Source organism: Phacochoerus africanus, chromosome 1 (genome assembly GCF_016906955.1).
Source record: "Phacochoerus africanus isolate WHEZ1 chromosome 1, ROS_Pafr_v1, whole genome shotgun sequence".
NCBI lineage: Eukaryota > Metazoa > Chordata > Mammalia > Artiodactyla > Suidae > Phacochoerus > Phacochoerus africanus.
The window spans coordinates 276,185,081-276,209,340 of record NC_062544.1 but is presented as its reverse complement, the minus strand read 5'-3'; the positions used below and the strand labels follow the sequence as shown (position 1 = coordinate 276,209,340).

Genomic DNA, 24,260 nt, shown 5'->3' with positions numbered 1-24,260 from the left:
GGCAGATCAAATCCAGCCTACTGCCTGCTGTATACCCCACAAGCTAAGACTGGCTTTTACATTTTAAAATAATTGATTAAAAAAATAAAGAATATGTGACATGTGAAACAAATTGATTTCACAACTTCAGTTTCCATAAATAAAGTTTTATTTTTTTATTTTTATTGCTTTTTTCTTTCTACAGTTGCACCTGCAGCATATGAAAGTTCTTGGGCCGGGGTCAAATTGGAGCTGTAGCTTCAACCTATGCCACAGCCATAGCAACAGCAGATCATAAATAAAGTCTTATTGAAACAGCCATGTTCATTCATTATGTACTAGCTATGGTTTATTTTGAGCTACGGGGGCAGAGGAAAGTAGTTGTGGCAGAAACGATATGACCTACAATGCTTATTATCTTTCCCTTAAGAATTTCTTGGTCAAAGACCTACAATGCTTATTATCTTTCCCTTAAGAATTTTTTGGTCAAAGAATTTATCATCTGTCCCTTAAGAATTTTTTTTGTCAACCCCTTCTCTAAACAAATTATATTGGTAATTAAAATCTACCACCATTGAACCCATGGTGACTGAACTCAACACGTGCCATCTTGAATATTAATACTTCTTTTATGAATAGATAGGGATCTTCTGTTTACTCATCTGTAAAATGAGAAGGACAACACGATTTCACAACTTTGTCATTTTCGTTAAATGTTTTAATATGTGAAAAGCTAGAACAGTGCCTGGCTTGATAAACAGTGTGCTTGATAAATATGAACTCTAATTCTGTTATCATATAGACCTGAATTTAAATAAATACAAGAAACAAAGACTTGTTCCCTCCTAATTTATTTTAAAATGTGCTGTAAACAGTTTGACATGTCCCTTTAAGAGCATGCTGGCTTCCCCAGTACTGACAACGTGACAAATTCTCCTTCATAGAAGGTACAAGTGAAACAGAACTGGAGGGGCATTTTGGCTCCTTCCCTCTTCCGTAGCTGGGCATTGAAATGTATCTGTGCTTCAGTAGAACTGGCTCATGTTTCTTGGGAGTGACGTGTCCAAACCACTGTTCATCCATATTTCCTGGATGATCTGCTCCCTGCGTTCAATCCTTTCTGCCAGCTCTGCAGCCTCTACGGAACTGTAGACAGGATATGTAGTCCTACGAAACCCCGAGAGTTCCCCCGGAAAGTCGGAGTCAGAGGAGTCCTCTTCTTCCTCTTCATCCTGGCTGTCCTCCTCGGCTTTGTCACTTCCTGGCACCAGGTGCTCCCTCGCCAGCTGCAACTCCCGGAAGTCCTTGGTGCATGACACTCTGATGACCAAGGCACATAACGTAAGAGCCAGACCGATGCAGACACTGGACACGAACAGCAGGGCAGCTCTCTCAGGGTGGGCTGCAAGGGAGAGAGAACATGTCAGGACCTGGAGGAGCTGTCAGTCATCACCAGAGCAAAGTCCCAAAGAAACAAGCATGTGCCCAGGCAGGTGGTGAAGGCAGATGCCAGTCCTGGACAGCTCCTTGGAGACCATTCATACCTAACTGGTCATATACTCTCATTAATAATAATCAAAACAAGTTTGGAGCATATATAGTCAATATAGGTGTGTTTATGAGAGCATATATAGCAATGGAACTGAGAAGCTGGACCCACCCGCCACAAGCTCAAATGCGGATCTGCCACTCACTAGTTGTGTGACTTCTGGCAAATTATATAACCTCTCTGTGCCTCTGTTTCTTCACCTATAAAATGGAGCTACCCCCCCCCCTTTGTCTTTTTGCCTTTTCTAGGGCCGCTCCTGCAGCATATGGAGGTTCCCAGGCTAGGGGTCTAATCGAAGCTGTAGCCATTGGCCTAAACCAGAGCCACAGCAATTCGGGATCTGAGCCACATCTGCGACCTACACCACAGCTCACAGCAACACTGGATCCTTAACCGACTGAGCAAGGCCAGGGATCAAAGCCGCAACCTTATGGTTCCTAATCAGATTCGTTAATGACTGAGCCACAGCGGGAACTCCTAAAAGCCCCTTTCTATCATAGAGTTGAGTTAATTCTTGTGAGGCTCTCAGAACACTCAATGCCATATAGCGAATGCTAAATAAACTGTAAGCCATCATTAACAGGAGGACATTTTGAAAAATTTATTTATAAACATACATACAGAATTCCCTTTGTGGCTCAGCAGTTAACGAATCTGACTAGCATCCATGAGGACACAGGTTTGATCCCTGGCCTTGCTCAGTGGGTTAAGGATCTGGCATTGCCATGAGCTGTGGTGTAGGTTACAGATGTGGCTCAGATCCTGTGTTGCTGTGGCTGTGGTATAGACCAACAGCTGCAGCTCCGATTGGACCTCTAGCCTGGGAACCTCCATATGCCGCAAGTGCGGCCCTAAAAAGCAAAAAAAAAAAAAAAAAAAGGTTTAAGCATACGTATAAGTACTAATACAGTAAATGTTACAAAGCTTAATTTCTTTTAGATTAAAAAAATAAATAAAAAGTGCTGGGAGTAAAAGTTTGATATCCAAATGATTGTGTAATAGAAATAGAAATAGTATTTATTGGTATTATGTATCCTGGTCTAAATCCTTACATATGTTTAATCCTTATATCAATCTTGCGTGGAAAGGACCATTACTCTTCATTTGCGTATGCTTTGAGGCATTAGCGCTCCCTTTTGGGGAAGTAATGATCCAGTTAATGCCTTTTTAATATAGGCTGAGCATTGCAAGATTTTTTTTCTATAAAGATTCAGAAAGTACACACTTGAAGGCTTTGTGGGCCATAGAGTGTGTGTTGCACCTACTCCGCTTTGCTGCTGTAACACGAAAGATGATAGAGGTGTGGCTGTGTTTTAATAAAACTTTATTTATAAAGTCAGCCAGTGGGCCGTACTTTGTGGATCCCTGATATAGAGACTCAAGCTGAGGAGGGGAGATGCCACCGCGTCAGCTCAGCTGGCCTCTTTAAGTGCAGCCTGGATGGGAAGCCAGCTCCTGAGCTGGGCGCCTTGTGAGATGTCCTGTTGGCACCACCGGCCTCGCAGCTACATCTCAACAGAACATCCTCCTCCAGGCACTCAGCCTCCCCTGTCACTACACGCCAGTAGTGATAACAGTTGTCTTTGCTGCCTCTGTCCTTCCGCAGAGGTGCAGACTGGAGGTTCAGAATTCCAGGGTTGTTCCGTTTCATGTACAGTCAAGGGATACGGCAGCTGTGACCTGACAGGAGAGATCTAAGCGGAACACATTATCTTCTGGAAACTTGAAACCTCGCCATTCGGTTACCTCCACCCAAGGCTCAAGGCACTAGACTCTGAGGTTCTTTGTTGCCATTGCCCCGATGGGCACAATCTCATCACTCCTTTTAAGACAGAAGTTGGAAGGCAAAACTGATTTTGGCTGGAGGAGGGGAAGCAAGCTGCGTCTGTAATGCTGTTTTTTTCTTTCTTTTCTTTTTTTCTTCTTAGGGCTGCACCTGCGGCATATGGAGGTTCCCAGGCTAGGGGTCGAATGGGAGCTGCAGCTGCCAGCCTACACCATAGCCACAGCCACACAGGATCCGAGCCATGTCTGTGACCTACCCCACAGCTCTCAGCAAGGCCAAATTCTTAATCCTTTGACCGAGGCCCGGAATCGAACCTGCATCCTCATCGATACTCTGGAAGGTTCTTAACCTACCGAGCCACAAAAGGAACTCCCTGTAGTGCTGTTAACTGTCCATCTTTCCTAAGAGCCAGGGTATTTTGAAGATGTGTGCAAATATAGACCCGCCTCACATCCTCTGTGCCACTTTCGCTGCCAAGAGTGGCAGTGGAAGGGGGATTGGGAGACACTGGCATTTGAGACACAGTCATTAAACCACGACATACAAAAATGATGTTAAGACCCGAGGCTCGGATCTGATGGGGCAAATCCTTCCCCGATCCCGGCCCCAACACACACACATCAAAGCCTCTGCTGGGAGTGGACTCGTCACTTCACTCTCACCTTCCTTCCTTTGAAGCCTCCTCCTTTCCTCTCCCTGCTGCCTCCCCCGCCGGAGCCTCCCAGCCACTGTCCTCTCCAACCCCTCCTGTTCGTGTTGACTCTGATAGAGCCTCTCAGTGCAGCCACGATTCCCCTCCTGCTTCTCCTGGGAAAGCATAAGTCTGAAGTCCGACCACAGCCACGTCTGCAGCCATCACCTCCTGCAGCGCCTGTAAGGAGTGCTGCCAGTGGGGAAACGGAGTCCCATCCATGGTAACCTTTCCAGCTGTCCTGGTTCAAGACAGGGTCAGCTCGTGCTGTTCAAGCGTCTGGGAAATAAGTATCACCCACAGCCCCTCCTCTCCTCTCCCAAGCCCATCATTCCCAGTGGTGCTGTCGTGGGTGAACCAGATGCTCGCCAGGACAGGAGAGTTCAAAGTCTGGCTCTGCCCCAGACGGGCAGGTAACGCTGGGCTAGTGACTGTCCATCATGCCCTCCTCCCTCCCTCCTTTCCTCCCTCTCCCTCTCTCTCTCTCTGTCCCCAACCTTATTTCTTCTTAAAGACTCCAGGTAGGTAGACTTAAACGAACCATAAATTCTCAGGATATGACGCATCCTCTTTATTGGGCAACATAGACTTTCCTTTATGCTTATTTATTTAATTACCTTACATTTTAATTTACATTCGGTCATCAGCACCTGCACTGTGAATAAGCACCTCCCCCAGCAGGAAATCTGGAGCCTTGGCAATACCCATGTCTAACCTGGTCTAACCTGTGGGTCCCCCTCCCCCGAGCCAGCCCCTCCTCCCCATCAAATTAACTACCACCCGAATTCCACGGTCATTGCTCCCTTGCTTGCCTTTTTATATACCTTATTACACCTCTACGTATCCTCAAAAATTTTCTGAAAAGGATAGACGGGTAAAACGTTACAAATAGCCCTGGGGGGTTGGTGTGTGTTTGTTTTTCACTTGGAGTATTGCCTCATACTACTCCGTCGTCCTGACTGCACTGTAGTTGCTTCACTCACACGCCTGCTGCTGGGCATCTGGGTGGCTGCCAGGTTTCTGTCTGTGGGCCCTGTGACCTTGACCATTCCTGCGAATGTCCCCGGTGAACCTGGGCAAGGGCTTCCTACTGATCTAGGAAGGCAGCTGGGTGAGTTGTAAGGTATGCGAGTTTGGGGAAATGGTGCCGAAGTGACTTCCAAAGTGGTGGCAACGTGTGAGGAATCCAGTGACGCCTCACTTTCTCCAGCACAGGGTATGGATAGGCTTCGAGCTTGTTTGCAATCGTACGGGCATAAAATTGTATCTCACTAAGGCTTGGCTGGTATTTCCCTGATCCCCGATTACGACTCTTCAGATGGTTATCTATTCTCCCTTCTCAAAACGCTGGACTGTTGTGTGGTTCCTATTACACATAAAGAATATATATATAGGGAGTTCTCGTCATGGCTCAGTGGTTAGTGAACCTGACTAGCATCCACGGGGACTCCGGTTCGATCCCTGGCTTCACTCAGTGGGTTAAGGATCTGGCGTGGCCGTGAGCTGTGGTGTAGGTTGCAGACATGGCTCGGATCCTGTGTTGCCGTGGCTCTGGCGTAGGCTGGTGGCTTCAGTTGTGATTGGATCCCTAGCCTGGGAAACTCTATAAGCTGTGAATGCAGCCCTAAAAAGACAAAAAGACAAAACACACACACACACACACACACACACACATAAAATCTCTATATGTTCTTTTAAAAAAATTTTTTATGGCCACACCTGCAGCACATGGAAGTACCCAGGCTAAGGACTGAATCCAAGTCACAGCTGTGGCCTGCATCACAGCTGCAGCAATGCTAGATCCTTTAACCCGCTGTACCAGGTTGGGGATTGAATTCGAACCTCTGCAGTGATCCGGGCAGCCGAAGTCAGGTTCTTAACCCACTGCACCACAGCGGGAACTTGCTATATATTCTTTTTTTTTTTTTTGTCTTTTTGCCTTTTCTAGAAAGGGCCGCTCCCACGGCATATGGAGGTTCCCAGGCTAGGGGTCGAATCAGAGCTGCATCCACCGGCCTACAACAGAGCCACAGCAACGCGGGATCCGAGCCGCGTCTTCGACCTACACCACAGCTCACGGCAATGCTGGATCCTTAACCCACTGAGCAAGGCCAGGGATCGAACCCACGACCTCATGGTTCCTAGTCGGATTCATTAACCACTGAGCCACTACGGGAACTCCAAAATATATTCTTGATAATAATCATTTGACAGTATATATACTGTGAATATTTCCTGGTGAGTGGCTGGTGTTTTCCTTTCATGAACCTGTCTTGTGATCTAGTGAATTTATCTGAAAAATAGGAACTGCTCTTCTCCATTTCCCCGCCCCCAGCTGGTCTCCTCACCCATCTTTCCACTGTGGCCATTGTTATCTTGTTAAAAATGTACATCTGGAGTTCCCGTCGTGGCGCAGTGGTTATCGAATCCGACTAGGAACCATGAGGTTGAGGGTTCGATCCCTGGCCTTGCTCAGTGGGTTCAGGATCCGGCATTGCCGTGAGCTGTGGTGTAGGTCGCAGACACGGCTCGGAGCCCCTGTTGCTGTGGCTCTGGTGTAGGCAGGTGGCTACAGCTCCAATTAGACCCCTAGACTGGGAACCTCCATATGAAAAGGCAAAAAGACAAAAATAAAAAAAATAATAATAAAATAAAATAAAAATGCACATCAGACCACATCACTGCCCTACTTAAAACCTAGAGTTCCCCTTGTGGCGCAGGAGAAATGGATCCAACTAGTCTCCATGAGGATGCAGGTTTTATCCTCTGAGTTAAGGATCCTCTGAGTTAAGGATCCAGTGTTGCCATGAGCTGTGGTGTAGGTCACAGATACGGCTTGGGTCTGGCATTGCTGTGGCTGTGGTATAGACTGGCAGCTGCAGCTCCAATGTGACCTCTAGCCTGGGAACTTCCAGGTGCCACAGGTGGGGCCCTAAAAAAGCAAGCAAATGAAGAAACGTATAAACAGTCCCTCTCTTCCCATAGGGTAAGAAGCCAAACCTGACCACGGCCTAGGATGCTGGCTAGGAGCTGGCCGTCCAACCCCTCCTCAAGTTCACCTCCAAAGACGCATCCCTCTGCTTTCTGCCTTCCCATCCACTGGCCTCTCTTCAGCCCTCAGAGGGGGCGAGACGGCTTTAGACCTTGGTGCTTTTGCAAGTGCGGTTCCTTTTGCCAGGAATGTTCTTTCTCCCCTCTCTGTCCAGCCCTCTGTGACCCCACCTCCAGTCTGGATGAGGTCCCCCATCATTAGGCCTCATGGCACCTTGACTGTCACTAAGTCAATGAGTGTGTTTTGTCCTTTCTTGCCCCATCGGATGCAAGGGCTGGGGCCAAACAGCCTTGTTCTTCACCCAATCCCCAGCACCCAGTCAAAGCAGGGAGGGACACGGCTCTCTGCTGAGTGCGTGAAGGGAGGGGTCCTGAGTCTGCAGCACCTGGCTTGGTACCCTGTGGGTGGGGACGCCATAATGCTAGTTGCCTTTCCTCCTCTCTCCCTCCATCCAGGGGGGAAGGTCTGGCTTCTAACATCAGGAGAGCTTCGCATGCGTCAGCCCCTGGGTGCCTCTTGGCTCAGGTTTACTCCCTGCCAAGCGGTCACTCTTCGGGCTGTGTGGACCCCGCGTCTGCTGAGATCCACGGATCAAAGGTGGAGAGCACAGCTGGCCCCCTGGAAAAGAGGCTTCCTGGTCAACTGAACCAACAAGTGTGAAGTCAGAGTCACCAGATGTTCGTTAGATGGAGCCCCGGCAGTCAGCCGACCCTGCTCCTCCTGTCCCCGCTGTTCCCCTTGGCCAAAGCGGCCACCAGGCCGGCACCCCAAGCTTGGCCAGGGCGCTCCCAAAGCCCTGGGCTTTACGCCAAGGGGACGCCACGTGTTTTCTGAAACCAGTCAGACCACTTTAAGCTTTTGTGACCCTTTCTCCTAGCATATATTCTGGAGACGTAAAGGCAGTCGTCTCCTTCTTAAACAGCATCTTTGCCCTTTGCTGCCATTGGTCTTGGTCTCCTTTTCGTGTCAGTTCATCACAGGCTCAAGCGAACATGACTTCAGTTTCATCAGCTGTGGCCCTTGGGAATCTCACCACGGTGGCCGTGACCTTTAAGGCCCAGGGGCCCTTGACTCTCTGGTCTGGAGCCAACACAAGCTCCAACTCCAGCTTATGTGTGTCCAAACAAGACACCGAGAGGCGGGGGGCGAGGGTGCCACCCGAGGGGCCCTGCTTCCACTGGGCAAAAGCGCAAAGCGTCCTGGGACTGGTCTGACAGCACTTAGGGATGTGATAACACCTTTCTGTCATGGAATCAAAGATGACAGGCCGTGGGAACACGTCAGAACACACACCCAGGTGACAAGGCGGCGCTGATCTCCAGCCATCCTCCCCGACAGGGGATCATGTAACTCGGACTGTGGAATGTGTTATTATGCTTCTGTTTCAATGTGGGTTTGTCTGAGGTCCCGGAGTTCCTTTCATAGGAGACAACAAGGCTCTCCCAACTCAGGAGAAACGCTGCTTTCTTACCCACGGCCCCAGGTACCCCACACACCCCAGAAGTCCATGGTCAGCCCTGCAGAGGTTGAAGATGCACACAGGCCCAAGACAGTGACAGAAATATGAGGCCACACCAGACATGCAATTAGATAAACATAGTCTGGGTGGGATGGGAGACATGAGGTTCTGAGCACAAATGTCTATTTAAAAAAAAAATATTTTTTGTGTGTGTGTTTTAGGGCTGCATTCGCAGCATATGGAGGTTCCCAGGCTAGGGGTCAAATCAGTGCTGTAGCCGCTGGCCTATGCCACAGCAACTCGGGATCCAAACCACATCTGTGACCTACACCACAGCTCACAGCAACACTGTATCCTGAATCCACTGAGCGAGGCCCAGGGATCGAACCTGCGTCCTCATGGATGCTAGTCAGATTTGTTTCCGCTGAGCCACAACAGGAACTCCTCTGTTTAGCACAACAAGTGTGAAGTCAGAGTCATTTAGCACAAATGTCTAAATAAGTCTCCTGCAGCACAATCAGCAGGGGTACAATGGCTGAGCTGCCCAAGAAACTGCCTTCCCTGAACCCCCAACACACATACACACACACACACACACCCATCTGCCCACACACATGCAGGCACCTTCTTCCATTCCCCTAATTTCAAAAATTTTCCATGAGCTTCTTCAAACCTATGGTCTAAATCCTAGAATGAATTCAAAGAGTAGATCTATACTATTGAGAGGAGGACAAATCTGAATGCTCCCAAGATGCCTCATAGGCCCCTGGAATGACTAAAAAGAGAAATTGCTCATCAGGGATCCTTGGATGTTTTCGTGTCTGTTCCACCAGCACCTGTGTCTCGACATCAGGGGACAAGTGCCTTGATTCTGGTTTCTAGTCTGCTGGTCCCCTATGGGCACTTGGCTGCACTAAGGTGGCAAAGCTACCTGCAGCCTGACCTGTGGACCCGGCCTTTTGGACTCGTTCTCTCTACTGTCTCTTTGGCCGATTTTGTCAGAGTCTTCCCAGCTCAGTCTCTTTGGCTGCTCCTGTGGGGGCCTCCCCTGTATGGGGGCCTCTTCCCCTTGGTGGGGGCCCAGGGACCCCAGTCCAGCCTTCAGATCGCATCCCTACCCTGAGGATGAAGATGCGTCAGAATTGGCAAAGGGACCACTTTCTAGCTACGATGAGGAGGGTGTTCGAGGCTCGTGTTCCCATAAGACTTTGTGAGCCTCTGGGATTTGATGAAAGGACTTCCAGTAGCCACTTCATCTCCTTAACACCTGACACAGCATGTTCAGAGCCCCTTTCTCTTTGACATGAAATTTAGGCTTGGTCGCTCCTTGCTGAGATGCATGTGCCTAAACACCCCTCAATACAACCAAATAATAACCCATTGAGTCCTTTAATTTCTTTAAAATTGAATAACTAAAATTAGAAACCATGGGGTGATAATAAGGTGCAGTACAGCTTGTGACACCAGAGGAGGACTCGTTATCTGGTCCCTTTTTTTTTTTCTTTTTTTTCTTACGGCCGTACCTGTGACGAATGGAAGTTCCCAGGCTAGGGGTCGAATCAGAGGTGTCGCCGCTGGCCTACACCACAGCCACAGCCATGGCAGATCCGAGCCACATCTGTGACCTATGCCACAGCTTCCGGCAATGCCGGATCCTTAACCCACTGAGCAAGGCCAGGGCTCGAACCTGCATCCTCGCAAACACTCTATCGGGCCCTCAACCCACTGAGCCACAGAAGGAACTCCCGGTCACTTAGTAACTACTTCCTGGGACTCGACTCTATGCTGGTTCTATCCCAGGCACTAACTAGATGCTAAGATGACAAACACCTGCCTTATGACACTATGTCCAGTGGAGAGATGGATGCATAACAAATACACCTCTCCAAAGGTTTCTGGGAGTGATGAGCACGTCAAAGGACACAGAGGGATGGAAGTAAGTAATTCACATCACTGCAGGTCATGAGGTTTCAGTCCCTCACCATTCTGAAGGGCATACTTCTGTCTTCGAGAAGCTGGAAGGCAGGTTTTGCATCTGCTGAGCCCAAATCCTGCCCTGTTGCTGGCTACTCGGTGTCCTCAGGCAAATGGCTCAACTCCTCTGAGGCTCAGCCTCCCTGTGTGTAGGCAGGGGAGAAGAGTCCTTCTCTTTGGGTTGTTGCCATGGACAGGATGGCATGCCCCCAAATTCATGTGTTAAGGCCTGAGCCCCCTATGTGTCTGTATTGGGAGATAGAACCTATAAGGAAGCAATTAAGGTTCAACGGGGTCATACAGGTGGGGTCCTGATCCAACACAATTAGTGTTATTATAAGAAGAGATGGAGTTGCCTTCATGGCTCAGTGGTTAACAAATCTGACTAGGAACCATGAGGTCGCAGGTTCAATCTCTGACCTTGCTCAGTGGGTTAAGGATCCGGTGTTGCTGTGAGCTGTGGTGTAGGTTGCAGATGTGGCTCGGATCCTGCGTGGCTGTGGCTGTGGCTGTGGCCAGCAGCTGTAGCTCTGATTCAACCTCTGGCCTGGGAACTTCCATATGCCAAAGGCACAACCCTAAAAAGCAAAAAAAAAAAAAAAAAAAGAGGAGACACCAAGAGCTCTCTTTCTCTCTCTTTCCCTCCCTGCTGTGTGAGGACAAAGGGGGAAGGCAGTTGTCTACAAGCCGTGAAAAGAGCTCTCACCAGGAACCAAACTTGCCTGTACCTTGATCATGGCCTTCCAGCCTGGAGGAAGATAAATTTCTGTTGTTTAAGCTACTCAGTCTCAGCCCAGGGTATCTTATTATGTACGGCCACTTGGATGGACCAAGACAGTTGTTGGGAGGAAATGACACAACCCGGAGTGGCCATAGCACAGTAAGAAGCCTTCTCATTGCTCTTCTGTGTGAAGTGTTTTCAAGGTGCCTTTCCTCCAAGAGGCTCTCTGGGAACTTCAAAAACATGGGGATATTCTCGACAATAAAAACCCTTACATCTCTTAAGTTTGACAATTATCAGGAAGAGCAAGAAATGGAAATGGGGGGATGGTTAGAAAAGAGAAGATTCTTAACAACCATACAGGAAGAATAGTGGTCCCTACAACCACTCTGGAAAACAGTACGGAGGTACCTCCAAAAACTAAATAAAGAACTACCATATGATCCAGCAATCCCACCCCTGGGCATCTATCCAGACTAAACTTCCATTGAAAAAAATACATGCACCCATATGTTCACTACAGCACTATTCACAGTAGCCAAGACATGGAAACAACCTAAACGTCCATTGACAGATGAATGGATTGGGAAGATGTGGTACATATACACAGTGGAATACTACTCAGCCATAAAAAAGAATGAAGTAATACCATGTGCGGCAACATGGATGGACCTAGAGATTCTCATATTAAGTAGGTCAGAATGAGAAAGACAAATACCATATGATAACACTTACATGTAGAATCTAAAATATGGCACAAATGAACCTACCTACAAAACAGAAACAGACTCACAGACTAGAGAACAGACCTGTGGTTGCCAAGGGGTGGGAGGAAGAGGGATGGACGGGGAGTTTGAGGTTAGTAGATGCAAACTATCATATTTAGAATGGACAAGCAATAAGGTCTTACTGTACAGCACAGGAAACTCTATCCAATCTCTCAGGATAGAATATGATGGAAGATAATATGAGACAAAGAATATACATATGTAGGAGTTCCTGTTGTGGCTCAGTGGGTTAAAAACCCAACTAGTATCCATGGGGATATGGGTTCAACCCCTGGCCCTGCTCTGTGGGTTAAGGATCTGGCATTGCCATGAACTTTCATGTGTGTGTGTGTGTGTGTGTGTGACTGAGTCACTTTGCTGTACAGCAGAAATTGACACACCATCGTCAATCAACTATAGGTTAATAAACATAAATAAATAAAAATCAAGACGACTGGTCCCAAGAGGGTCCCAAGACTTTTCAACTCCCGTGTTGAGATGTTTCCTTAAGGCTTTATCTTCCTCTGAGGAAGGCTTACTCCAAACGGCCCCCACTCTGGCAGGCCTTGAGTAAGTCGTGCTGTCAGGCATTATATTATCACAGCTATTTTACAGACGTCCTCAGAGGCTTTGGCTCCCTGCACAGAGTCGGGCAGGCATTGCTGCAACTTGCAGACCCCACATTCCAAAATACGGCCTCTCTGGAGGGGAGCGGAGAGGCGGGCAAGGAAAGACGGGCCCGCACCCCGCCTCGCTGACGAGTGATCTGGGCTCTGCTAATTAAGCAGGGCTGAGTCTGACTCGCTCCTCGAGGGGAAGATTATCCAGCGGAACTTTGGCAACCGTGCGAAGTAACCCTGGTGACTCAGACAGGGGCTCTGCCTTCACAGGGCATGACCTGTTTTATCCACGAAGTCATCTTTCAGCTCAATTTTCTTCCAGCCAAGGGTGGAATTCGATAATCCTATGCCCTTCCCAAATTCTAGAGCAGGAAAATGCATTCCTCAGCTTCCTACTTTGCCAATCAGAACATTCCCCGTGGAGCCCAGCTGCCAGAGAGTATGACTCTGGCGTGTGTTCCGTCCCTGTGCGTGGGTTCTTATATGGGTCACCGGCGGGAACTCTACCTAAATTCAGGCCTCTGGCGAAGACCGCAGTTGCAATGTCAAACTTTTTCTCTAGTTTTCTAAAGTTTAGTTTTAGATTTTCCTTTCTTTTCTTTTTTTTTTTTCAAGTCCTTTTTCTTGAGCTATCCATGTGCTATAATTAAACAGAGCAATTGTAAGACCTCGGCACATCCCTCGACATTCTAGAAAGCTTCAATTCACTGACCTACCTCGGAGGTAAGCAAATGCTGCCAGAGAGTGGCTGACAATGACTCCATCTTTCCTCAGAACCCTCGGTTCTCTTGGGTCAAACTTTATACCTGTTTCGTATAAAAAAATAAATACATAAACATTAAAAAACAAAAGGCAAGACTGATGAATCCACAGCTGTTCATGGTAGGCTTTTTGTTCCCAATCCAAGACCGCCATCATAAATAAAAAGTCATAGAAATCTAACAAGTGGACTTCTGACTACATTGCCAAAGACTAGGCCAGGAAGAACATGTAGGAAGCAGTCTGAAAATATTAAGTGAAAAAAGGGGATGTAGATATTCCAAAACGGGTCAGTTCCAACCTCACCCATCCACTCTACTGCAGAAGGGAACACGTTTATTTTTCCATTCTAAAGGCAAAGGCACTTGTTGTGTCTCTGGGAGATTTAATAATGTCTTACTTAACCACAGAGCTGCTGTCTGCTCAGCTGACCACAGAAGAGAAGGGCCTGAATTATCAAGGGAGGGTGTGTTGGGCTATTTTTGGAATGACAGCCAAGTGCAGGACAGCTTGGATTTCACATGTCTGGTTAAGCTGCTTTGATGGGGTTTGAGGAGCCCCTATGGAGCAGCCTAAGGGGAATGTCAGGTGGGGCTCTCAGGCCTCTAGTGCAGGCGGGGGGGAACCAAGACATTCATGGGATCCACTTGGGAGCCTTGTAGGAAACGGCAGAGGGGCTGGCAGAGGCAGAGCCTGGTGGAGAGCTGGAAGGGCAGAACTAATATATTAACAATAGTTATCTCTAGGAGTTCTCGTCGTGGCTCAGCGGTAACAAACCCAACTAGTATCCATGACAACGAGGGATCAATCCCTGGTCTTGCTCAGTGGGTTGAGGATCGGGCGTTGCCCTGAGCTGCCGTGGTGTAGGTCGCAGATACAGCTCGCATCTGGCATTGCTGTGGCTGTGGCATAGGCCGCTGGCAACAGCTCCACTTCGACCCCTAGCCTGGGAACCTCCATATGCCGTGGGTGCATCCCTAAAAAGACAAAAGACAAAAGGCAAAAAAAAAAAAAAAAAATTACCGTAATCACCATCTTTCTGCGTCGAAGAAGGTTTGAGATCAGCAACACCTGGATCAATCGCTGTGAGTATGTTCTTGGGAACTAAAAACCAAAAAGAAATGTTTTCAATACTTGGTACACATAATATATCTATATATCTTTATTTATTTATTTATTTTGTCTTTTTAGGGCCACACCCACTGCATAGGGAGGCCCTCAGGCTAGGGGCATAATCGGAGCTGTAGCCGCCAGCCTACACCACAGCCACAGCAACACTCGATCTGAGCCGTGTCTGCGACCTACACCACAGCTCTCGGCAATGCCGGATCCTTAACCCACTGAGGGAGGCCAGGGATCGAACCTGCGTCCACATGGATGCTAGTCGGATTTGTTTCTACCGCGCTGCAACGGGAACTCCTATCTACCTATCTTTAAAATGCAATGTAGATAATATAAAAAATCAGCTTTCAGGAGTTCCCATCGTGGCTCAGTGGTTAATGAATCTGACTAGGAACCATGAGGTTGCGAGTCTGATCCCTGACCCTGCTCAGTGGGTTAAGGATCCGGCGTTGCCGTGAGCTGTGGTGTAGGTCGCAGATGTGGCTCGGATCCCGCATTGATGTTGCTCTGGTGTAGGCCGGTGGTTACGGCTCCGTTTTGACCCCTAGCCTGGGAACCTCCATATGCCACAGGAACGGCCCAAGAAATGGCAAAAAGACAAAAAAAAAAATCAACTTTCAAACCAGTACATAAATCACTCACCCTCCTTGTCTTATCACCCCCACGCCTACACCGACAGAGCCCCTGTGATCATCCAGTGTCCCAGAAAGATTAAACTTTAGGCCTATCATGCAGTATTAAAAAAAACCCAAACCAACATCATGGAGAATAAATAAACAAGATATGGTATATCTATTGATAGAATAACGGTTACCAATAACAAGGAAGGAAGTATAACTGTCCCTTGGTACCCTTGGGGGATTGGTCCCAGGACCCACCTCGGACACCAAAATCCACAGATGTTCAAGCCCCTTACATAAAATGGCATATGATTTGCACACGACTTACACCTATCCTCCCATATACCTTAAATCATCTCTTACAATACCTAATACAATGTAAATGCTGCGTAACTAGCTGTAAATATAATTGAAAGGCTATGTAACTAGTTGTTGGCATGCAGCAAATTCAAGTTTTGCGTTTTGGAACTTTCTAGGATGTTTTCCCCAATATTTTCAGTCCATCGTTGGTTGGATCTATGGATACGGAATTGCAGATACAGTGGGGCTGCTGTGCTGACATCTGCTACCACGTGGATGAACCTCCAAAACATGATGCTCAGTGAAAGAAGCCAGACGCCAAAGACCGTACATGGTAGGGCTCCATGAATATGAAATTTCCAGGAGTTCCCGCTATGGTGCAGCAGGTTAAGGACCTGGCATGCCACAGATTGAAGCTGGTTGAAGCTGCGCTCTGATTCCTGGCTCAGGAACTTCCGTAAGCCATGGGTGCGGCCAAAAAAGAAAAAAAAAAAGTCTCCAGAAACAGTAAATGTATAGAGACAGAGAATGAATTCGTGGCTACTGGTGAGAATGGGGACTGATTGCAAACGGGCATGAGGGCACTTTGGGGGATCGTGGAGATTTTTTTTTTTCTTTCTGTGGCTGCACCTGTGGCATACAGAAGTTCCAGGGTTAGGGGTCGAAGTGAAGCTGCAAGCCACAGCCACAGTCAGAGCAACACCAGATCCAAGCCGCATCTGTGACCTACACTGCAGCTTGTGGCAACACGGGATCCTTAACCCACTGAGCGAGGCCGGGGATCGAACCTTCCTCCTCTAGGAGACTATGTCAGGTTCTTAACCTACCGAGCCACAAGGGGAACTCTGGAAATGTTTTAACATTGGAGTGTGGCAAAGGCTGCACAGCTCTGTAAATTGACCAGAAATCACTGAATTGTTTTCACATAAAACAATTTAAATTTTAAGGTATATAAATCACGCCTCGATCATGCTGTTAACTCTGAATATAAACTTCCCTGAGATGCAGTGAAACAAAATGACTGTAACCAACTGAAAACCACCACTCACCTCTCCCAGCTGCAATTCTGCTTTTTGTCCCAGCTCCTTAACCCAATGCTTCCTTTGTTTTTGGTTTTTGTTTTGTTTTGTTTAAATGGCTGCACACATGGCATAGGGAAGCTCCTGGGCCAGGGACTGAATGTGAGCCACAGCTGCTGGATCCTTTAACGACCGCGCCCAAAGCTGGGGCTTGAACCTGAGCTTCCTCAGGGACCTGAACTGCTGCAGTCGGATTCTTAACCCACTGCGCCACAGCAGGAATCCTACCATATTGCTTCCTTAATAAGCCTGCAGAGAACTCCAAGGCTCCATGCTAGAATGAAGTTCTCAGTATTGCAAGAAAAGACACCAGAAAGATGAAGAGAGAGGGCGGTGTAACAGCCTCCTTTGGAAGGAGGTTAAAGATTCTGTGGAATTGACCCTAAGGATAAACCATCCAGCTCTCAAGACCCTCCGGGCAAAGCGGACAAACAGGAGAGCAAAGCAAGACTTGGGAAGACTCAGTGCCCTGCCGCGGGCTAGGAGACAGGAGAGGAAACTAAATGTTTTTGCTGCAGAAAACTGTTTATTTTTGTTTGTTCTTCAGCCCAGCTGGTATCTGGGAGAGGTGGCAGCAGGAAAGAGAAGTGAAGCCAATACAAACCAGGCAAGTTCAACGGCACTGATTTTTTTCAAAAAGAGCTGGAAAGACATCTTCAGTAGCAAGACAACCTCGTTTTCTTCCCCAAAGTGCTTAACTAAAGTCTTTTGGGGGTGTCCCAGGATCGACAACCAGGGGACATTCCTAAACTGTGAATTTTCCACATGCAGGGGGCCCCCGCACCTTTGTGACCATCAGCAGCGAGGGTCGCTCTCCAGGGTGGCACGGTGACGGTGGTGGAAGTGGCAGAAGCTGCCCGGGGCCTCCCCAGGAATGCCTGTTGGCCGACCAGTGGGCACATGGCTGATCCTGAGACCCTGGCGGTGCCCCAGAGAGCTGAGCTATGCTGCCAGAGATGCCTTTTTTTTTTTGCTTTTTAGGGCCACACCTGCGGCATATGGAAGTTCCCAGGCTAAGGGTGGAACCAGAGCTGCAGCTGCCAGCTTACACCATAACCGCAGCAATGCCAGATCCTTAACCCACTGAGTGAGGCCAGGGATCGAACCCGCATCCTCATGGGCATTCTCATGGTTACTAGTCAGGTTACTCTGAGCCACAGTGAGAACTCCCCAAGACGCTTTCTGAGGAAAGCGCCTCTCTGTCATTTCCATGTACTGACGCAGGAGTGGCCCTTCTTTCTCGCGTCTATGTCTTAGTTTGTTCTCAAGATATGGCGAGAGGAGGGCTGGACTCTGCAAGTGCCAGAGGTCTTACAGTGCAAGAAGGAGGAGCTGCTCAGAGAGGAAGGGACTTGTAGGATGATCTCCTACAGAAGAAAGCACTGAACCCCCTGTGTGTGCGATAAGCTCATGTCACGAACTTGTCCACTGACTACATGAAAATGGCTGCACTGGTGGGAGAATCTTTTATTTTTTTTTCTTCTTTTTTATGGCCGCACCTGCGGCATAGGGAAGTTCCCAGGCTAGGGGTGGAATCAGAGCTGCAGCTGCAGGCTTACACCCCAGCCACAGCCACACCAGGTACAAGCCGCATCTTCGATCTACATTGCAGCTTGTGGCAATGCCAGATCCTTAACCTACTGATCCAGGCCAGGGATCGAACCTGTATCCTCAAGAACACTATGTTGGGTTCGTACCCTGCTGAGCCACAACAGGAACTCCAGGAGAATCTTTCAGGACCTTTAAAATAACATCAGGGGTCAACACACCTGTCAGATTCCCATACCTCCCATTTCAAGTGGATTCAGAATGAGGAGGGTATGACTTACTATTGTCTCTCAAACTCGCCCCTCTGCACTAGGTACACCTGTGCAAACACCAGCGGGCCACTTGTCATGAGCTCCTACCGTGTGCCTCGGTACTCGGTGTTTAAATAGGGCCTCCTGTGCAACCCTCTTAGCGACCCTGTGAAAGGAGTCTCATTCCCATTCCTGCAGATGGGAAAACGGAGGCTCAGAGATGCGCCTTTCCCTCAGCAGAGGGTGATGCTTCCGCTCTAGGTCTCACTCACACCCTCTTGTACTTTTTTGTGGTGCTGGGACCTTCCGCCCTCTGGGAACCCGGAAAAAAGACGAAAGATGGCAAAGTGGTGCCCATTCAGATAGAGTCTTTCAGATGAAACCAGAGAGGATGATTCATTGGGCCTGAACTGGTCGCTAAACTGGGGCAGGCATCTATCCTGTAAATCTGTCAAGTTCGGATCAGGGCAGATTTTAAGAAGCCTCTGTGGGTTGGCCTTAGGCCCCAAAGAATTTTTCACATCGAAGACAAAAAGGTCTCTGCTTTTTTTTTTTCTTTCTTTCTTTCCTTTTCTTTTTTCGCCATGTCAATGGCTTGGGGAAGTTCCCAAGGCCAGCCCAAGCCAGGGATCAATTCAGCACCCCAGCGGTCACCTGAGCCATGGAAGTGGCAATGCCAGATTCTTAACCACCAGGCCACCAGGGAACTCACTCCGAAAGAGCTCCCCTTAACTGTTTCTCCTTCTCAGTAGGTACCCAGATTGCATGAGCACCTCCACATCCTGGTGTCTCCCTACCCTGCCTGTGCCACCAGGTCCTCTTGTCCCCAAATCCTAGCATCCTTCTTTCTCTCCTGCTCCCAAGTCCTGGGACAAAAAAAAAATTCATATTTTATGGGAGTTCCCGTTGTGGCTCAGCAGGTTTTGAACCGACTAGTATCCATGAGAGTGTGAGTTCGATCCCTGACCTGTTTCAGTGGGTTAAGGATCTGGCGTTGAAGACAAGGTTCAGATCCCGTGTTGCACTGGTTGGGGTGTAGGCCAGCAGCTACAGCTCTGTTTTAATACCTAGGCTGGGAACTTCCAAATGCTGCAGGTGTGGCCCTAAAAAGACAAAAAATAAAATAAAATAAAATAAACTCATATTTTATGACAATACAAGAAAGATTTAAACATAAATTTTTCTCTGCTGTTTGAGCTTCCTCTTTCCCCTTTAGTGTGTATCATGCATCTTCATCAACCCAACCCCCTCAGAGACAACCTTCCTTAATCTTATTCAGGGTCTCAAAGAGCCACAACCTACTACTTTCTCTGGAAGTGTAGATGATTGGGTAAACTGTCACATTATGTCATTTGGTGTACAACCCTTTGTCTCCAAAAAAATTTTTTTTTTTTTTGTCTAGGGCCGCTCCCGCGGCATATGGAGGTTCCCAGGCTAGGGGTCTAATTAGAGCTGTAGCCGCCGGCCTACACCACAGCCACAGCAACTTGGGATCCGAGCCAGGTCTGGGGCTTACACCACAGCTCACGGCAACACCGGATCCTTAACCCACTGAGTGAGGCCAGGGATCGAACCCAAAACCTCATGGTTCCTATTCGTTAACCACCGAGCCACTATGGGAACTCCTGTCTCCAAAATTTATATACTTGAGCTATGACCTTATAGCTTTCTTTTTTGGGGGGGGGGTGCTTTTTACAGCCACACCTGTGGCACATGGAAGAAGTTCCCAGGCTAGGGGCATAATCGGAGCTGCAGCTGCCAGACTAAACCACAGCCCCAGCAATGCGGGATTTGAGCTGCGTCTGCGATCTACACCACAGCTCATGGCAACGCCAGATCCTTAACCCACTGAGTGAGGCCGGGGATTGAACCCGCATCCTCGTGGATACTAGTCAGATTCATTACTACTGAGCCACAGTGGGAACTCCCTCAGAGCTTTCTGAAAGACTTTCTCCCAGGTTATAATCCTCAGGTTGGCTTGAACAAAAATTTCCATGTCTTTCTAAATTGACTATTGGTTAATTTTTCATTGATACCCGCTACTAGTATCCCTCTTGTCTCTAAATCCTGGCCCCTGTCATTTTAACCCCCCAAATCCTGGTACCCATCTGCCTGCCCCATCTCCCGGGAGGAGCTGCAGGCCCCAGCCTAAGGTCCACACATTTCCCATTCCTGTCAAGGTGGGGCTGCTGGCTGTGCCTCTGTCTTGGGGACCCTCCAGGACCAGTGGCTGTGGACCTGGGGAGAAGCCCTCCCTGCAGAGGTGAGGGAAGAGGGGGCCAGTTCTCCAGGTCTGCCTCCTCCTATTCGGAGGACAGTCTAAAATCTATCCTATCCAGGAAGTGTGGTTAATAATAAAACTTGGATAAAAAATTGAGAGCTGGAAGTTCCTGTCATGGCTCAGCCGTAATGAGCCTGGTCTAGTATCCACAAGGAATGTGGGTTCGATCCCTGGCCTTGCTCAGTGGGTTAAGGATCTGGCGTTGCTGTGAGCTGAGGTGTAGGTGGCAGACATAGCTCAGATCCCGCACTGCTGTGGCTGGCAGCTGAAGCTCCTATTTGACGCCTAGGCTGAGAACTTCCATATGCTGCACGTGGGGCCCTGAAAATAAAAAAATGAGAGCGAGGACCTCATCTAGCGGTGCATTAAAGAAGAGTACTTGAGAGTTCCCGTTGCGGCTCAGTGGTTACTGAACCCAACTAGTATCCATGAGGACGAGTGTTTGATCCCTGGTCTGGCTCAGAGGGTTAAGGATCCAGCACTGCCATGAGCTGTGGTGTAGGTGGCAGACACGGCTCAGATCCTGTGCTGCTGTAGCTGTGGTGTAGGCTGGCATCTGTAGCTCTGATTTGACCCCTAGCCTGGGAACCTCCATATGCCGTGGGTGTAGCCCTAAAAAGACAAAAAAAATAAAAAAATAAAATAAAAAGAAGAAGAAGAAGAATGCTCAATGCCTCTTCCAGCTCAATCAAAGACCAAGTGCTCTGTGCCGGAACCATTCCCCAGACGGTACACCGAGATGCTGAAATTCTCCACCCAGACTAAGAGCTGTGTGGGCGGGATAGCCTCAATTAAAAGAATCTATAAACTGGAAGGAGTGTTTCTATTAAATGCAAACTGCTTCTGTCCCCAGAGAAAACCCTCCAAAGGGCTCCATGCTGCCCTTAGGCATAGGCCAAGCCTTAATCTCCCATCCCCCAAGGCCCCTCCAGTCCTGCCCACCCTCCCAGGTCTTGCTCACCTCCCAGCCTCTTCCTGCCCTTCATCTTGCTGACTCCTACACATCCATCTTATTTGCCTCAGATGCCACCTCCCCTGGGAAGCTGTCCTGGTCCCCCAAGACACCAGGGCCTGCAATCACCCCATTTGATCCTATAGCCCATGAGGGCAGGGATCTTTTTTTTTTTTTTATTTTTTTTATTTAGTTGTTGTTGTTGTTGTTGCTATTTCTCGGGCCGCTCCCACGGCATATGGAGGTTCCCAGGCTAGGGGTTGAATCGGAGCTGTAGCCACCGGCCTACGCCAGAGCCACAGCAACTCGGGATCCGAGCCGCGTCTGCAACCTACACCACAGCTCACAGCAACGCCGGATCGGCAACCCACCGAGCAAGGGCAGGGACCGAACCCGCAACCTCATGGTTCCTAGTCGGATTCGTTAACCACTGCGCCACGACGGGAACTCCGAGGGCAGGGATCTTAATGCTCACCACACAGACACACCCCCACCCACCCGAGGGGCAGTGTATCTCCTTGGTGGGCACAGCAAGATTGCTGGGCGGAACAGCAGAGCCTGGTTGGACATCACTGCAGTTAGAAGCCAGGTATTAGAAGTTTCCTGGTAGCCTAGCGGTTAAGGACCTGGAGTCATTACTGCTATGGCGTGGGTTCGATCCCTGGCCTGGGGACTTCTGCACGCCACAAGTGAGGGAAGAAGGCGGAGGAGAAGAAGGGGAGGGGAAGGAGATGAAGAAGGAGCCGGGGGAGGGGGAGGAGAAGCAGCAGCAGCAGCAGAAGCCGGGTATCGTATTGGAATAGATGTCTGTTGGGATGGACAGTCCTAAGCCCCTTATGTAAAAGCATCTTTTTTTTTCTTTCTTTTTTTTTTTTGGCCGCCTCAAAGGATATGGAGTCCCCGGGCCAGGGATCAGATCCAAGCCGAAATTGTGACCTATGCCGCAGCTGCAGCAATGCCAGCTCCTTAACCCAATGTGCTGCCAGGATTGAACCTCTACCCCAGCAGTCCCAAGATGCCGCAGATCTCATTGCGCCACAGCGGGAACTCCAAGAGCATCTTTTTTTTTTTTTTTGGTCTTTTTGTCTTTTCTAGGGCCGCACCTGTGGCATATGGAGGTTCCAATGAAGAATTTCCTGGACCAGGGATTAAACCTGTGCCACAGCAGTGACAGTGGCAGATCCTTAACCGGCTGAGCCACCAGGGAACTCGAAATCCTGTCTTTCTATTTATTTATTTATTTATTTATTTAGGGCCCCACCTGTGGCATCTAGAAGTTCCCAGGCTCGGGGTCAAATCGGAGCTGCAGCTGCTAGCCTACGCCACAGCCACAGCAATGCCAGATCCAAGCTGCATCTGTGACCTATACTGCAGCTTCTGGCAACGCTGGACCCTTAACCCACTGAGCAAGGCCAGGGATTGAACCGGTAACCCCATGGATACTGACTAGATTCTTTACCTGCTAAGCCACAACAGTAACTCCAATCCTGGGTTTCTCTGAAGCAGCATATATCACAGTTGGTAACAACAGATTTCTCTGGTTCTTTGTTTAATGGCCGTCTCTTTCCCCCAGCTGATAATTTCTTGGGGACAAGGACCATGCCTTTTTTCTGTTTTAACTAAAACATGCCCACAATGTGCTAAACCAGTGAATGAGGGAAAGGAAGCCTGGACTAGAGTGTGTGACCCCCAGGCCCTGAAAGCCCACCTTCTCTTAGCTAAGAGGAGCCTTAGCCTGGGAATTGCTCTCTCCTCGTCCTTGAAGGCAAACCAGGAAATTTACCTAATTTGTAGGGTATCATCCCGTCCTTCCTTCAACACTCAGCTGGGGAGGCCTGAAGTTACTAGAACTTCTGAGAGATCTCTGTGGCTTCTTGGGGAAACAGCCGAACGGGCTCCATGTTGCCCAGAGCTGTTTTACATGGGAGCCAGAATAAAGACTAAAGTGCAAATAAAACCTTCTTCCTGGAATGTGAATGTGGGCATATTTTTTTTTTTTTTTGCTTTTTAGGGCTGAACCTGTGGCATATGGAGGTTCCCAGGCTAGGGGTATAATCGGAGCTACAGCTGCCAGCCTATGCCACAGCCACAGTAATGCCAGATCCGAGCCTCATCTTTGACCTACACCACGGCTCATGACAATGCCGGATCCTTAACCCACTGAGCGAGGCCAGGGATAGAACCCACAACCTCATGGTTCCTAGTCGGATTTGTTTCTGCTGCGCCATGACGGGAACTCCCCTGGGTGTATTATTTTGGGATTACATGTATGTGGTCATTTTACTATACAGTACAGCTTTGATATTGCAGAGGACAATGTTTTTAAGCTCAGGATAGAAAAGACTGGGGATGCAACAAATATTATTGGGCTATAAAAGGAGGTGAAGTACTGACCTGTACTCCAACATAGATGAACCTTGAAAACATATTCTAGGTAAAGAAGCCAGTCACAAAGAACCACATACTGTCTGATGCCATTTGCATGAAAAGTCCAGAAGAGGCAAATCCATGAAGATAGAAGGTTGGTGGTTGCTTGGGGTGGGGGGTGAAGGGTGGATTGGGAGGTGATTGCCAAAGGGTCCAGGGTCACAATGTTCTTAAATTAGCTGTGGTGGTAGTTGCACAATTCTGTGACTCTACCAAGACCGTTGATTTGTATGATTAGCGGGTGAACTGTATCTCAATAAAGTTGTTCCCCCCCTTAAAAAATAGGTGAGGGGTATTTGGCCCAAGAAGGGGGTTTCAATGAT

General features: G+C 48.6%; 1 protein-coding gene across 3 annotated transcripts in view; it reads right to left on the bottom strand.

Annotated features, from left to right (window-relative positions):
- Positions 1-814: 814 nt before the first annotated feature.
- The window catches only part of EVA1C (eva-1 homolog C), a 103,709-nt gene continuing 80,263 nt past the window's right edge, over positions 815-24,260 (bottom strand). For all 3 annotated transcript variants that reach the window (XM_047795485.1, XM_047795502.1, XM_047795494.1), the window contains exons 6-8: positions 14,381-14,461; positions 13,315-13,404; positions 815-1,381 (exon numbers count right to left, since the gene is read on the bottom strand). In XM_047795485.1, the coding sequence (XP_047651441.1) occupies positions 1,005-1,381; positions 13,315-13,404; positions 14,381-14,461 (548 nt within the window). In that variant the 3' untranslated portion in view covers positions 815-1,004. The remainder of the gene's footprint in view (positions 1,382-13,314; positions 13,405-14,380; positions 14,462-24,260) is intronic.